The 17,121-nt window shown below is 41.8% G+C and overlaps 1 protein-coding gene across 1 annotated transcript in view; it reads left to right on the forward strand.

Annotated features, from left to right (window-relative positions):
- The window catches only part of LOC126388145 (SH3 and multiple ankyrin repeat domains protein 2-like), a 276,219-nt gene that overhangs the window by 72,193 nt on the left and 186,905 nt on the right, over nucleotides 1-17,121 (forward strand). The window contains exon 9 of the mRNA XM_050041059.1: nucleotides 4,428-4,494. Within this exon, the coding sequence (XP_049897016.1) occupies nucleotides 4,428-4,494 (67 nt within the window). The remainder of the gene's footprint in view (nucleotides 1-4,427; nucleotides 4,495-17,121) is intronic.

Consider the following 17,121-nt stretch of genomic DNA (forward strand, 5'->3'; position numbering starts at 1 on the left):
AGCTTGTAGGCATTTTCTCTTGTTTGCAAGCAGACAGAAGTGACAAGCAGGTACCTTCACGCAATACAAAGTCAGTGGAGAGAGGTTCATTGTTTTCCCTTCTGATTTAGGTGGGACCAAATTGCACTCTGTCTCCGTCTCCTGAGATAACTGCACTTCTTCTTTGGGTCAACCACTAACAAATAAACAAGCATTTATTTTCTTTTTTGGGCCAATCAGTGCCCTAAAATATGCCTCAAATTATGAGATTTATCATCCCCCTAATTTTATGAAAACAGCATCTGAGAAACTAAGTGAGGTACTGATCATTTAAAGCAGCAGTAATGTCTTTTTTTGTCCTTAATAATCACTTTTTTTATTAAAGAAACACTCCATCAAAGTTTTAACAGAAAGCCTGCATTACAAACTTGAGGCATGGGGGAGTTTGACCCAAACCAGAGACTGAAAGTACACATTTATTGCATTTCTGTCTGTCCTGGGAAAGGGATCCAGTTGCTCTTCCTCAGGTTTCTCCCATTTTTTAAATGGCGTGAAAAAAAAAGAAAACAGTGTTTAACCAAATTGCTGAGCCATCTTTTGACCTTCAGATCAAAAATCAGAACATTCTGGAGAAAGTAAAGTAAACTCAAAAGGATAGGCATGTGTACTGTGTTTTATTGGCACAAAACAGTTTATGGAGTGTTATATCATGTTAGGATGTCTCACGTGTCCAATACAAAAAGAATCAGTAAGATATTCAGAGTGCTGTCTTTATTGTGTGGAAAGGCAGAGTGTTACAACTTTACTGATAACTTCCAGCATCATACAATTACAGTTAGTTCTGCATCAATTAGTTTTTAGGCCACAGTGGAAATGATGACTTCATCAGTCGCTCAGTCACTTCTTCCTGATGTATTACTCGGTCCCATCCACCAAGCCAGCGCTGGGATCAGGGTTCCTGTGGAAGAATAGCCTGTCATGGATTTGTCACACATCGCAGCATGCACTATGGGAGATCCTCAGAGTGAGTGGGAGATCCAGCCAGCATTCATCATGAAGGATACATCCCCCTCCTCCATCTCCCTCACAGGAGACAACACATTTGCTACCATGAAGGAGGGCAAGATTGCATTCATTGACTCATAGTTCAGTTCAAAGGAAATATAGAATATATTGTATATTAATGCAACGTGTTGAAAAATGTAAGAGGATCCATGCTGGAAGAAAACATCTCAGAGAATCCCAAGGGCTTTTCTTCCTCAGTAATGCTGTGTTTTTATTTATATGAAGAAAAGGTCAGCTGTGGAGGGAGGGAGTGGAGTGTTACTACTCAAGCCAACTCTGCTTTAATAAAACACCTTTTCCATCTCTTCATCCTGAATGTTTGTTCTCCAAGAATCAGAGCAGGCATGCTTATATAATGCTACTGGGTTTCCCTTGAGGTGTGCGTGCATGCGCGCACTTGTGTGAAAGCATACATGTGCAACATATCAGTGGCAAATGAACCAGACTATCTTTCTGATCCTGACTTGAGAGGTACTGTAACACCCCACGAGCTCTGCTCCTGCACAAACAACTGTAAGCAGCAACATGACAACAGGCAGCAGCCTGATCTGGGTCACTGACAGTGACACAGCCTCTCCAGCCAGCTCAGGAGGAAATCCCTTTACTGCCCCCTGGCGGAAATACAGAGGACACACTGATCTGGCCAGTTAATCAGAGTTTCAGAAGTAAAATTGCTTCAATTTGGCAAGAAGAGGAATTAGTTATTTTTGGTGTACAACAGTCAGACATCAGTTAGACACCAACTATTCAAAGTAGAAATAATACACCAAAAAATAAAACATGTTACCAGACATGTTACCATGCTTATTATTTCTGTGTACTTCCTTTGGTGCAGATGGATTATTTTCATTTTGATTTTGATTTATTTGAAAAAAATGAAAGTTCACACTTGACCTTGGAAATAGTAGTTTGATAAAATAATCAGAGCTCTGGGTCCACTCACACTACTAACTTTTTTTTCTGTGCTGTCTATCACATCTCATGTTCTCTCTGCACTTCATACGTTGAAGAAGAAAGTGTAAAATGGAATTTGTAATACATTAGTAAGTGAACCAACCTTATTTTGTCAAATAATTTGTATTTGTGCAGCTATAAAGGTTTCCAGGATTCAATATGAAAAAAAAACAATACATATATTTTTGTTCATTACTTATGATCAGTTTTCTGGCGATCAGATTTGTTTTGGGAGTTTAGGAAACACTGTTCTAATGGTACAGCCTTAATTACAAAAACCATGGAGAGAAAAGTGTTTGTAGTCTTTAACTGTTGAAATTTACATCAGCTATGTGTTAATAAACACTGGATTTTGTTTGTTTTCTAGTTTTTACTAGTGAATTATGTAAGATCACTATCCCTGCTCTGTCCAGCCTCCATCTGTAAGCAACAGAAAACCTTGAAAACAGCAGCTTTGACTTTCTCTGCTTCACATAAGCCTGTGACTTTGCATGTGTTCGCTGTATGCACGCCATCATGTCATGTGTGAATCTTGACTTGTACATGTGTATGTGTGTGTCAAAGATTATTAGATTCCTGGCTACAGATGATTAAAGCCATGAAGATTGGATTTTTACCAAGTTCAAAGTCAGTGGCTGTTCAAAGAAGAGGAAATTACTTATACACTTATTGTGATTAAGTAGCTCTGTTTTGTTGGAGTACTTTCTAAATATTAAAATTAAAATTGCTTTTGCTTCAGGATCATACTCAGTTGCTTTTGGAAACAATTACGACGTCATCTGTTTTTCTTTAAAACTTATTTTGTGGAAAAGCTTTCATATACAGAGAGAGCTTTGCTTAATTGATGATGGGCATATGGTGTGTGTTATATTAAGCCTAAATGATCTGTTACTCAGAATAATAAACAAGGAGCTATTTTTTGTTAAAGTTGTGCTTTTCAAAGGGGACCTATATTGCTTTTCCTTATTTTCTGTTATATATTTAATGTTACAGTGTCAGCTGTTCATATTTAATGTGGCCGAAGCTTTAGATAATGAGGTAAATGTATGTAAAAAACAATCCCTGTGATCAAAAACCTCAGGCTTCAGTATGGTCTGAATACTCTGCTTCCAATGTTTTTTCTACTTTGGCAACAATATGATGTCAGATTGTGACAACTTTTTCATATAGTCATCTGCTTTAAAGCCATAGTTGGTAATGTTGGAGAGCTAGCAAGATTTGAAAGCGGCACCTCCTCTAAGCTCCACCCCCTGCTCCCCCTCCCGTCAGTGCTCCGTCCAAAGCCACGAGCCCAGACATGCCTGAACGTGCATCCTGCAGTAGAAGTCAGCAGAGCAGAGGAGAGCCAAGTAAAATAACAAATCCCCCCAAAGCAAACAAATAATTACCTAGTAAAATAACAAATCCCCCCAAAGCAAACAAATAATTACCTGTCCAACAAAAAGACAGCAACCTCTGCATCACTTTTCAGGCCCTTCAGCTCCCTCAGTTGTCTCCACTGTTCAAAAGCTGGACTGCTGTTGATGTCTGGTTTGTCCTCTCCCTTTATCCAAAGCCTTTTTCGTTGCAGCCTTTTCTGCCTCTGACTTTCTCTTCTCAGCCTGTTTAGTGGAGCGAGCCATTACAAGTAACACTGGAACCCAGTATAACAAGAAGTGTTTCCGAACAGGATTACCAACTATGGCTTTAAGCATGCTACTACAAGTGTTTACATTATGTAGCCTACACTGCTACGTGAATCTACATGCTAACATCAGGGGGACCTACAAACTTAGTTGTGGATGTTGTAATTTCTCCCAATTTCAAATCATATTCCCAATGTAAAATGTGTGGATGTGTTTAGAAGCTTTAATTGGTAATTTGTTAACAGAAGAAAGTGCTGGCCTAAACATTCATTTCTGGGTTGCAAGCGCACTGCTACATATAGCTACATGCTAACTTTAGGGAAACATGTGAACTTGGTTGTTGATGTTGTAATTAATCCCCAATTTCTGATCATATTCCTGCTGTAATACTTGAGGTTGTAAAGATTTGTGTTTAGAAGCTTTTATAGGTAACAGTCCGTAACAGTCATTCTCCAGCTGCAGTGATGGAGCAGAGATGCCAAGATTCAGAAGACTTGCAATAGCTGACCAATCAGAGTAGACTGGGCTTTTTTTGGAGAGCGGCTTAAAGAGACAGGCAAAAAAACGGAGTGTGGGGCAAATTCAGGTGTTTCAGCTCAGACAGTTTGAGGAAAGTGTTTTTTGACCATTAAAGCATGTAAACATGTTCTAATTGAAACCATAAATATAAGTATGAACCTGAAAATGAGCTCAATAGGTCCTTTTTATTGTTCTTTTGTGCTCTTTAATTTTTCCATACAGCCTCAAAGAACTTGCAAAGATAAGCTTAAAAAACCCCCCAAAAAACTCTATTTCTTTTTCCAGGTTGCCATTATTGCTGGGAACTTTGAGCTTGCTGAACTCGTTAAGAACCACAAAGAGACAGATATAGGTAAGTAACAAAGCAGCAGCTACTTTTTTCCTCTCCTCTCCTCTCCTCCATCCATCCATCCATCCATCCATCCATCCATCCATCCATCCATCCATCACTCACCTATTCTTCCTGAGCCACCCAGCACATATTCCTGAATCTCCCCCAGGATACATTTCAAATCCCCCATGGTTTGATCCTCCTAAATGACCTCCCAGTATAATCCCCTCTGCAGGATTATGAAAGCGTTGCCAAGAGGATGAAAGTTTATGTTTACACCAGGACAATCCTGGACCAATTAGGCCGAGAGAAATGATCAATGCCTCAGCCAGTGGGAGCTTTGGTTTAGTGGGAACTGATTGGTCGGTTTCCAGAGGTGTCGACTGGTCTGTGTTGTTCTGCGTGGAAGGATTTGATTAAATCGGCAGATGGATTTATAATTCTTCTGTTGATTGCGATTGTTTATTGTACAACATAATGCTCAGTTTTGTGCATGTTGTGGAGGCTTTAGAAAAACATTTAAAGCTTTTCGAAATTATTCTTATGTGTGTCAGACCAGAGGTTTGGAAATTAGGATTTGAACTCCTGATTACGATCACGACCCTGATCTCTTTTGGAGGATATCTCTTCTGAAATCTAGCCCAAGTCACACTGAACCAAATTTAGCAAGCAAGGCAACATATAACCCTCTCAGCCTGTATTTTAGCCAATAATTGTTAAAGACTGCATTGATCTGCAAGCCAGTGTCTGTCTATACTGTGTATATGTATATATATATATATACATATATATATATATGTATATATATATATATATATATATATGGTGTCTGAGAGTTACTTCACTCTTTGTCTGTGTGTGAGAGGAACGAGAGGGAGGTGAGAAGACGAGAAAGATTTCTCACAAACATACAAAATGAAAAAATAAAACAATTTTTGAACAAATTCCATGTTTTTTTTTGTTTTTTTTTTAAATCTTTCTATTTATTACCTTCGTTGCTTAGTTGCCACTTACTCACTTATTAAGTTCTGGAGAGGCAGATTGGTGATGGCAACAGACTCTCAGCTCTCATTTAACACCTGATGGAATGACATTTTCAGATTCAAAGCCATGCAAACAACCACAAAGCATTTAAATGATTAAAACAATTTCAGTATATACATATGAAATAATATATAAGACTAAATAGGCTTTTCTGCATGCTGCTTACAACTGTTTTGTGGATGTTTATGCAATAAATGTTGACTGAAAACAGAAAATGTCTCCAGTCAACGTGAATGAACACAGAGCCTTTGGAGTGGTGCACAGAGATAGCTGGGGGATTATGAGGCCTCAGAGAAAATGAGAAAAGATGAACAAACAAATAAATATATAAAGGAGGACAGAGAAAGATGAAGTTGAGGGAGAAAATGAATGAAGAGAGAGAGAGAGAAATCTAATCTAATCTAAAGATGTAATCCTGCAATTGTTGCCCTCTCTCATGGACGCCACCCACCAGCAGGCAGCATTACATGGCAGCGACCTGGTGAAGGGCTAAATGGGACACAGCAGTGGTGCAGGATTACCCTCAAAAAAGCCTTGTTGGTGTCCACATCTGCTACACACCCCCACCTCCCTCCTCCTTCCTCCTTCACACCACTCCAACCCCAACCACAAGGGCTCGGCTGCGACTGTGAGTTGGAACCAGGATAGGGCAAAGGTGCTCAGGTATTCAGGCACCACCGTCCCCTCGTATTTGGACATCTTTGTTCTGTCTCTGTCTGCTGTGTGCTGTTGCTACTGTGGATTTGGGGATGGGACATCTTTATGTCTGGATTCTCGACTGGCCGCCATGGGTTCAGCCTGCTGTAAAGGTGTGTGCCCCCAACCCAGCCCTCCTGCCCACTACCCTGTACTGTCAACAGCCCTCTACCGCTCCACCTCAAACACACACACCCATCCCAACCCACCCCTTCTCATCAGACAGCTTGTGTCGTGTTGACCTTTACTGGCTATATGCAGCTTTAGTGTGTTTGAATGTTGATCATGGACTGTGTGTGTGTGTGTGTGTGTGTGTGTGTGTGTGCGTGCGTGTGTGCGTGCGTGCGTGTGTGATGTGGTCTAAACACCATAAGCCCTGCGGCTTTCATAGTTTCTCTTGCTTATTCTGTCCAGATGATGTAACAGTTCAGCCACACAAATCTTCTGTTTTATTGCGTCATTGTTTTTAGATTGCAATGCTGGACTACCAACCAGGTGAAATTAAAATGGCCAATATGGGCCCCTGGGGGTCTGGAGGTCAGGGGCCCATATTGACTGTAATGTTTAGATTCACTGTGTGACAGATGACCAAACAGCAGTTTTATAAAGCACTCAAGCAAAGTATCAGTGGGTATGAAATGATAAAGGAATGAAGACTTCCTGCATTTTCTTTTGTGTTTCATTAAATATATACATCTGAGCATAAGAACAGGAAGCGTTGGATCGCAGATGCAGACCATCAACACGTTAACAGTTAACTGCATGTACTGCATACTGTATTGAATTCCTGCTGCACAACAGCTCTGCCCACAGGGCGAATCATTCAAATCACACATTCAGATTTTGTTTTCAATCAACAGAAGGTGCAAGGAGTAATCTGCCTGTCACATCTGACTGAACAGCATGTAAGAATATTAGATTGCAGTGACAGCCACAATGTTAGTGCCTGATAAATGCAGGTTAAATGCATGGCAGGGACCAGCAATAAGCACTAGTGCTGCACATTGTTATTATCTTAATTTGAGTCTTGGAAGCTCTTAATCAATCAGCCAGTTATTCATCTGCTTGCTCTGAGGTTACTCTCACCCAAAGAGGAGAGATGACTAATTTTACTTCAGTTTCTAGTGCTTGAATACAGTGAATTATCATATCAGCAGGGAATTCAGTGTTGCTGTAATTTCTATAGATGGACTCCGGTGCGGAGACAAGGTGCGCAAAGCTATGAAGTAGGACACAATGTGATTGGTGGAACAGAAGGGAAGGCTTCTCAAAGGGCAATGACTACCACTTACGTGTGCAGCCTGACGTTCTTCATGCGGTTAACGTGTGTGAGTGTGTGTGTGTGACCTATATGCTGTAGTTAATAGCTCGACATTGAAAGGGCTGTCCATGGAAACACATTACTATGTAGTCAAAAATAGTACACAGCACGGCTAGGCTGTTCTACTGCAGGCCAACCACAACTGACAGGTCACCATTTCCGCACTCTACAAAGTAGTAGTAGTAGTAGTAGTTAAATTGGCTGATACTGATATTTGTAATATCTATACTTAAGAGTAAAATATATGAGCATATATTAGACAGTATTTCCTGGTGATGGTGATTGCAAGGGTCCCTCAAATTAAATGTTTGACTAATTGTGATAAGTATGAAAGCCCATTTCCGCCTGAAAAAAAAGAGGACAACATATGCTTTATAAAATTAGAAATATTTATTGTAAATTTAAAGTAAGGGATACTAAGTCAAAATTATTAGCTAGTAAATGATGATAACCTCTGCTAAGGAGGTTATGTTTTCAGTTCAGTTTTTCTGTCCAGGTTTTTTTTATGGAAATTGTTAGCAGAATGTAGTATTAGCCAAGAAGTAACCTATTAAATTTTGAAGCGGATCTGAATCACAGGGTGGACACATAATTTATTTTCACTTTCGTTAACATTGCCAGACCAGGTATTGGCCTTAAAATACAGAGGATGGTAGTTAAGTTTGGGGATAGAGTTGTCTCACATTTAAGCTGGCCTCGAAGGCAGAGTTCTGCACCTGTGCAGGTAACTTTGCAAAAAGTTATGTAATGGGTAAAAATATATCCATGGACACTGGTAAGAATTAACAACACATGGGCAGGCAGCGGGTAAAAACGAAAATATATTTTTTTGTTTAAAACAAATAAAACAAATGACAACAGATGTGTTGTATATGTGTAATATTTTGACATCTAAATCACTATTATCAACTGCAATTCATTTTATTTTGAAAGTCAATGGCGCAAGTCGAACCTTTGACCCCGTCGTCACATTCATCACCGACGTGGAGGGCTCCACTAATCAAACTATGCAGCCTGAGGATGAGGTGGTAGCCTAAATTGAGTTCAAGACACCCAAGGAGGATCCTTTTGAGGTTTTATGGTGGTGGAATGAGCATGCTAAAATGTTTCCTAACCTGGCAGTGATTTCACAGACTGTTTTCGAGCATCAAGCGCAGTCAGTGAAAAAGACTTTTCCTCTGCTGGATTTGTATATTCAAGTACAGAGAACCCAGCCTAATGTGAGTAACTGTAGCCTGTGTGTGTTTAATCACAGGTGTCGACAGGTGACTTAGACATCATGACAGATAACGGGTCGGTTCTGGTACTGAGCTTTAGGGGTACCTGTGGCTGCAGGATGGGATCATGGGCAGTACAAGTGTGATGTTTTGATGACGAGTTGCAACCCACCACGAGAGATTTAAAAAATAGCTGATACAAGTTAGCAGCTAACTCAAAGAGGAAGAACAGTGGCAGAAAATTTCCACAAATTGGGAAAACAGTGAGGTCCAGGAGCTCCTTACCCTCCAAGCAGAGGACGAGATCGGCCGCCATATAACGCATGGTAAATGACTGTTATTGCCATGTTAGGCCATTGTAATTGTAATTTATATAGGGCTGTGACACTATATGTCACACAAGGGGGACCAGCGCTGTTGTGTTACATGTCACACCTGTCATGCCTGTTTTGATCCCGCGATGCCAGCATGCTGTGTAAAATCACAGACGTGAGTGTCATGAAGTCACCATTGTTTGGTTCTGTGTAAAAATACAAAGGCGCCATGAAGAAGGGACTTTGTAGTGTCAATATAGAGGTAGCGTACCCATGTAGCTGCCCAAACTTCATACAGAAAGCAGTGGTTATGGAGCACTGGGGCACAGTTGGTTTAACACTATAAATATTAAGTTACTGAATCATATTGATTTGTGTAATACATTTTTTTTTCTGTATGCAAATATAAATTTGACTGAAGTATTTTTTTTTCCCTTGAGAACATAGTTTTCCAACTGTTTTGATAACAAGCTGTGATGTTTAGGATGTTATTTAACTCTAAGCATTTGATATTTGTACATATATCCATGATAGAGGGTGATAGAATGTGAAATATTTCCAATTTAGAGGTACATAATAAATGCAAAGTTCAGATGATGAGGCTTCAGCTAGGCACCAGATTTTGAAATATACATATGCATACATATGAAATATATCCAGACATATGTAGTGGTCTCACTTGCAGATTTGTATGTCAAAGAGGACTGGATGATAGGCCACAGCTGAGGTCTGCAATTTGCTTTGACAGATGAGAATATTTTACAATTGAATATACCTGTTTGTTGTACAAATCATTGACAAGGAACATGCCTCTGACCTGGAACTCATCTGTGCCTTTTTATCCTTCCGCCTTGATTACTGCAACTCTTTATACTTTGGCATCTCCTCTATCCTGTCTTAAGTATCTTAATACAATCAAAAAGGGGTATTATATTAATCACACTGTCACCTCTCTAAAGCTGCTCCCTGTTAGCGATTAAATTGAGTATAAATTCCTGTTGTTTGTCTATAGAACACTAAATGGCCATGCTCCCTGCTGACGTTTCATGGAAAAACTCCTGACCACAGACCACAGTGCCGGAGACCGACAGCTCCTGTCTGTCCCTAGACTCACAAGTCAGTCTTCAGATGCTTTGCTTAACTAAAGACTGATAACTTTCTCCCTGATTTTGTGTTTAGATGGGCGGATACAATTTCAGAGTTTAAAAAAACTCCCTGCGTTGCAGAACCAACAGTAAATCCGCAGGGCAGTCCTTCGGTGGCTCGCTGAATTCTTGTGCTCGTAAACATAGTCCGACTGCGTTAAAAGTTTTAAACAAAGTCGCTGTAAGTCCTTCATTTCCACAATCTTGTGGACTGAGCACACGTTTGATAAAACGGAGTTAAATCTCTCGGCATCCATTTTCAAGCTCTCTGTGTGTTTCTTTCCTTGCGGGTGAGAAAAGGGGGAGCTGTAGTGACTCTTAATGTTTGTTAATGGTTATAATTCACCAAATACCTTTGGGACATTAATAATAAGCTAAACACTGAATGTTATTATTAGTTAGCAGTTACTGGTCTGCCCCTGGGTGAAGCTTGTCTGGTAGCTATGGCAACGGTTACCCAGGAGCCTGTTATAAGTCAGGCAGTTTGTCATGTAGAAGGAGTTGACTGTGAATTAATCAATAAACGGCACGCCGTTGCGTTGTCAGAGAGAGAAGAGTGTTTCAGCGTTTTCTACAGAGCGCACATTTCCGGGAGGGCATGTCCTTTTCAAAAATGCAAGAGGCATTGCTTTGTTGCCGGCCGTTTTCTCCGGTGTGTTAAACATACTTTAGAAAGGAGTGTCCCCAGACTATCAGAAGGCGGAGATCTCTGATTGTCTGGTGGCGAGGCTAGTCTGTCCCTAGAACCAGGACTAATTGCTATGGTGACAGGGATTTTTCAATAGCTTTCCTGAAACCTAACCAGCATGTTTCAGTACAGTCTCACAGAGCCACTGGTGTGGCTATAGACTCTTTGTCTGGTGTATTACAGGTGGTTACTACAGGTGTTTGAGCGGTTGAGAGGACGCTGGCGTGTATGTCGCCGCTTTTCAATCTGAATCATTGTCGTTTTTTGTCGTTTCTTGTGCCTTTTTGTGCCCTTTACTATCACTCAGCTACCGTGTGAAGATTACAAAGTTTTTACCGACTCGCAAGCCAATCCGCTGTGGCTGTGATTCCGGCAAAGTTTGGACTACTTGGGCTGTTTTCCATCCAGCGCTAGCATTAGCCACCGGTAGCTGCTGCCTTGCTTCCTTGGCCATGGGAAGGATCCAATACACCTCTGTGGAGCTCCGCAACCTCATCACCCACTCCACACCGGATTCTGTCGCTGTGATTAAATCTCTTCAGCTCCTTCGCCACCCCCGATATATTCACCGGCACAGGAAACACTGCAAGATCTCCACATACCCAGCAGGCCAGAAGACACAGACCGGATGACACAGTGCGAGGTGTGGATTTCTCCCTATTACGACCTGTGCAGAGATTCACCTCCCCACGTATGGTTAAACTGGAACTTCTAAATGTACAATCCATAAACAATAAAGCATCTTTCATTCAAGATCACATCATGGATAAGGGGCTACGCTTGATGTGCCTTACAGAGACCTGGCACCAACCAGAGGTGTACTTCTCTCTAAATGAAGCCTGCCCTCCTGGATATAACTTCTTTGAGAAATCTCACAGCTCTGGTCGAGGGGGCGGCCTGGAGGTCACATACCGGCAGGAATTAGAACTGGCCCCCCTCCCTCTGCCTACACTGTCCTCGGCTGAATGCCTTGCATTCAAATGCAAGCCCCCCTTCTCCATTACCATACTCCTCATCTACTGGCCCCCTAAGCCCAACCCAGCCTTCATCCCTGAGATGTATGACCTCCTCACCACACTCTGCACAACCTCTGCCAGTACTTTAATATTAGGGGATTTTAATATTCACGTAGACACCCCCTCCCTCCAGTCTGCAGCTGATTTCCTTCAACTACTGGACTGTCTCAACCTCCAACAGCACATCGATGTCCCCACACACTCCAAGGGACACACTCTAGATCTGATCATCACAAACTCTGCTCCCATCAGCAACTTGCAGGTGTATGATCTGGGTGTATCAGACCACAAGACCATCTCACTGGAGCTGTCTTTCCCCTCTCCATACACCATGCCCAAGCGGGAGATCCATTTCAGGAACCTGAAAAGCCTCAGCACAGATGCCCTGGCCTCTGACCTTCAATATCTCTCCTCCAACCCTGCAGACCTCTCCTCAGTCACGGAGGCAGTTGATTACTACAACCAGTCACTAAACACCCTGCTGCATCTCCATGCACCTCTGAAGACCAGAACAGTCTCCTTCTTGCGCTCAGCCCCATGGTACACCAGTGAGCTGCAGGAGATGAAGAAGGCTGGGCGTGTCCTGGAGAGGCGCTTCATAGATTCAGGACTGACCGTGCACAAACAAGCCTATAAAGAACACCAAAAGGCCTATGCAAAATCTCTCAGGGATGCAAGGTCACAGTTCTACTCAAAAATCATCAATAATAGCCCTGGTAACTCCAAGAAATTGTTCTCCACCATAAACCATCTCCTCAAACCACAAGCATTCCCCCTTTCTTAAGTCTCAGAGGAGCGGTGCAACAGCTTTGTCACTTTTTTCAGGAAAAAAGTTGACTCCATCAGGTCTCTCCTCTCCAGCTCTACTGACCCGCCTGCCCAGATGGCCCACCCACAGTCTGGGACCGCCCAACCTCTCTGCTGTTTCTCAGACACCACACAGCAGGAAGTTGAGAACATCATTAAGTCAATGAAACCATCCACCTGTGCCCTGGACCCCCTCCCCACAGCCCTGGTGAAAGCCAACCTCTCCGCCATCAACCCCCTTATCACCAAGGTCATAAATCACTCCCTTCAGGCCTGTCACATTCCATCTGCCCTGAAAACGGCTGTCATTAGACCTCTTCTTAAAAAACCCACCCTTGACCCTGATGTTTTCTCCAACTACAGACCCATCTCCAACCTTCCATTTATATCCAAGGTACTGGAAAAAGCAGTTGCTGCACAACTTCAGGACCATCTTAAGCAAAATTATCTGTATGAAAAATTTCAGTCTGGTTTCCGTCCTGGCCACAGCACTGAAACAGCTCTGGTCAGGGTTACAAATGGCCTCCTGATGACAGCAGACACCGGCTCCCCATTCCTCCTCATACTTCTGGATCTTACAGCTGCATTTGACACTGTGGACCACAACATCCTCCTTCACCACTTGCATTCCACCATCGGCCTCACTGATACCATCCACAAGTGGTTCATATCCTACCTCACTGGGCGAACTGAGTATATTGCAGTGGGAGAGGCAAAATCTCGATCAAAAGTTCACCATGTCACCTGTGGTGTCCCTCAAGGCTCGGTGCTGGGTCCTACCCTCTTCACACTCTATATGCTCCCCCTCAGCCATGTTATCTGCAGGCATGGAATATCATTCCATTGTTATGCTGACGACACACAACTCTACTTCCGGACAGATCCCACCCCCTCTGCACTCCTGCCATCTGCCTCACTCATTACCTGCCTGGAGGAGATAAAGGCGTGGATGAAGCTAAATTTCTTACAACTTAACAGCTCCAAGACTGAAGCCATCCTTATTGGCACCCCACACCAGGTCAGATCATCCACCCTCACCAGCATCTCTTTCTCCGGTGAGAACATCCCCCTGTCTACTTCAGTTACCAGCCTCGGCATTAAAATGGACCCCCACCTTACATTCGAGACCCACATTAAACACCTATGCAAGACTTCTTTTTACCACCTCAGAAACATTGCAAAACTCCGTCCACCACTCAACCTGAAAGATGCTGAAAAGCTCGTCCATGCCTTTGTCTCCTCCAGGCTGGACTATTGTGATGCACTCCTCATCGGGATCCCTGGTAAAAGCATCCAGTGGCTTCAATACGTCCAGAACAGCGCTGCTAGGATCCTGATGAGGGTGCGCAAGCATGACCATCACACCCATCCTCAAATCACTCCACTGGCTGTCCATTGAACGCAGAATTCAATACAAGGTCTCCCTCCTCACACATCAGTGCATTCATGGACATGCTCCACTCTACCTTAAAGAACTCGTCACTCCTCAGACTTCCTCACGCACCCGCCGCACTGCCAACCTCCTTAACCCCCCCAGGATCAGACTCCGCACCATGGGAGACCAGGCCTTCTGCTCGGCCACTCCCAGACTGTGGAATGCTCTCCCTGACCACCTGAGAGCACCGCAGACTGTGGACACTTTTAAACGCAACTTGAAGAATTACCTTTTTACTAAAGCCTTTTAATGTATTTTATCATGTTGTCTGTTTTTAACTCTTAGCATAGCATACACTGCCTTCTGAAGCACTTTGAGATTTGTTTTTATGTAAAGTGCGTTACAAATAAAATTTATTATTATTATTATGATTTTAATTCTTTATCCAATTAATTTTTTGTCTGCACTGTAGGGCACTTTGGATCAATTCTGTTGTGTTTAAAGTGTGCCAATATGTTAATATGTCAACAGTGATACAATCTATCTGTAAAAAGGCAATAATAAGAATACTTTATATAACCAAAACAGACCAGTGACAATTGTTTCCCAACTCAAGAAGTGTTGGAATCTGTTTTGAAATCAAGCTTTGGAAGAAAGGCGTTCAGAGATGTCTCTCCTTTAGTTTGTCACTGGTCTGTATGCTGAGTATTTCTCATATCATGCAGTGTTACAGCATACATATGCAACATAAAAATATTTATAAATAAGTAGTTCAGCCAACCATCCAACATATACCAATAAGCAAAGCATTTGTACATCCACACAATTCTCTCTTTATCATCCTCGTATTTTCCATTAATTCATAACGTATTTCCATATTTAGATTAAGACTTTCACTAGCGGCTGTGAATACGATAATGCACAGCCTGTGCAGCTGAGAATGAGCCTGGGTCACAATAGAGCCAAGGCACAAGACAACAGTAATGGAAACAAAACAAACATTTAAAATAATAATGCAGCACAATGAGTTAATTCCAAAATATGCTCTGAAAAGAGGCCATTTAGTTTTTAAATATCTTTAGTTACAATGGACTGTCACTCTAAAATGAGACAAAAACTACACACACACACACACAGTATAGTGAATAAGCGTATGGTGAGGATGTCAGTAGCAGATATGTGTTGTATTTCTCTTCTCCATACAGCAGTAAGCCTGTGTAAGAATGACTGACAGATGGGCATATTAGACCACCCGCTGCCAGAGTGTGATAATCCCACAGGGACTATATATTGACCAGACACGCACTTTCGTGCTTACTCACCAGAAACACACACACACACACACACACACACACACACACACACACACACACACACACACCTTAACCACTTTCGCATTCCTTTATTCCCAGTTTGCTGCAGGATTGACAGTTTAGAGGACGCTTCTGCATTAACTATCAACCCATTAAGACTGGATGCAACATATGTATGTAGTTGGAGATCATATGAAACAGCACCTGAATACAATCCAATTTCTGCAAGAGCCACAAAAAATTACTTTAAAAATCGTTCCAAAAAATCCCATGCTCCTGACTCTCAGCAGGGTCTCTGCTGCAGGAAAAGACATGTACCTGTCAGCTGGAGCAGGGCAGAGGGGAGTCAGTGTTCATGCATCAGTGTTTATTTTTATAAACACACAGCTTGAGATTGTGAGCAAACTATGCTGTAATTTTAGAGCTGAAATGATTTACAAAATTATTGAATGAGACCTAGGAGAGCACCTGAATGAATCATTTTTTTCAGTAATACACTGTTTCTGATGAACTCTGATTGAACATTGGTGTGCTCAGAGAAAGTCATCTCAAAGAAACAAATAATAATAGTATTAAAGCAAAAGCTTGACTTTCTGGGAAATACACTAATTATGTTATTGGCCATGAGCAGTGACTTCCTCAGTTCTTGTCCTTATCTTGAGGTTGCCAGGCAACCAGCCAAGATTACTGCTCACTGAAGAAATCTGGCACATGAGGCACTGTTCTTTATTTGGCAGTGGGGGTGGCAGGGGTGTGACTTTTTTCTGTCCCTCCCCATAGCTACAAATATTTTTCATTGAGCGTCACTGAGTGACTTGCGAATAATGCATGACCCTCCCTCCACCATAACTTAGTTATTAGATTTTTAAAACGTACCATTTGATGTTTGAAAGTTTAAAGTTGAAGATGAAATCCTGGGGCTGAAAAAAGCTTTGACTTTGTCAAAGGCTGAAAATTATACATTTTGATACATACAGGACATATTGCAAACCTCTGTAAAAGTACACCAAAGCATACATTTTCGTTTCCAAATATTTATTTGAAAACTAAACCATTCATACGGTCAATAAAAAAACATTTTGTTAATAATTAAAAAGGAATCTCAACAGTGACCGCGCAAGCCGGCAGGACTGCGGCGCTTGGAGGGGCGCTGTAATCCCAGCGGTCCCAGTGTAAAGCACCATGGACAGCGCCAATGCATCTATCGCTGTAGCTCGGAGGCTCTGATGCCTGAGTCAGAGCATGTGAGCGGAGTTGGAGCTGGAGCTGCCTCATCCATAGGTTATTGGTAGGAAGAAAAATGGCTGCTGACAAAACTGTCACTGTCAACTGCTTCCAAGCGCCGCAACGATCTGCCAGACCATCATATGTAACTTCACTGTTTATGCTGCCCGTGTGCTCAGAAGCACACAATGAATGCATTTTTGAGTAATTTCCGAGAAGTTATGATAAAATAAAAAAAATATTACAGACTATAGAATAGGACTGACAACCTCTCCAATGTCTCATGTCTATTAATTAACAATATTTGTCGGCTTTTTATAATGCCCTTTTTTTTTTTTTTTTTTTTTTGCTGCTGCGCTGCTGCTGCACTGTGTCTCCAGTTGAAAGTGGTGATTTGCTAAATACATTCTACAATAATAAATTAGATTAACTTTTGGTCTATAATATTGTTGGCTATATTACGCATTTTAATGAAAAATACTTAAGAA

The sequence above is a fragment of the Epinephelus moara genome, chromosome 1 (assembly GCF_006386435.1).
Source record: "Epinephelus moara isolate mb chromosome 1, YSFRI_EMoa_1.0, whole genome shotgun sequence".
In the NCBI taxonomy this organism is placed as follows: domain Eukaryota; kingdom Metazoa; phylum Chordata; class Actinopteri; order Perciformes; family Serranidae; genus Epinephelus; species Epinephelus moara.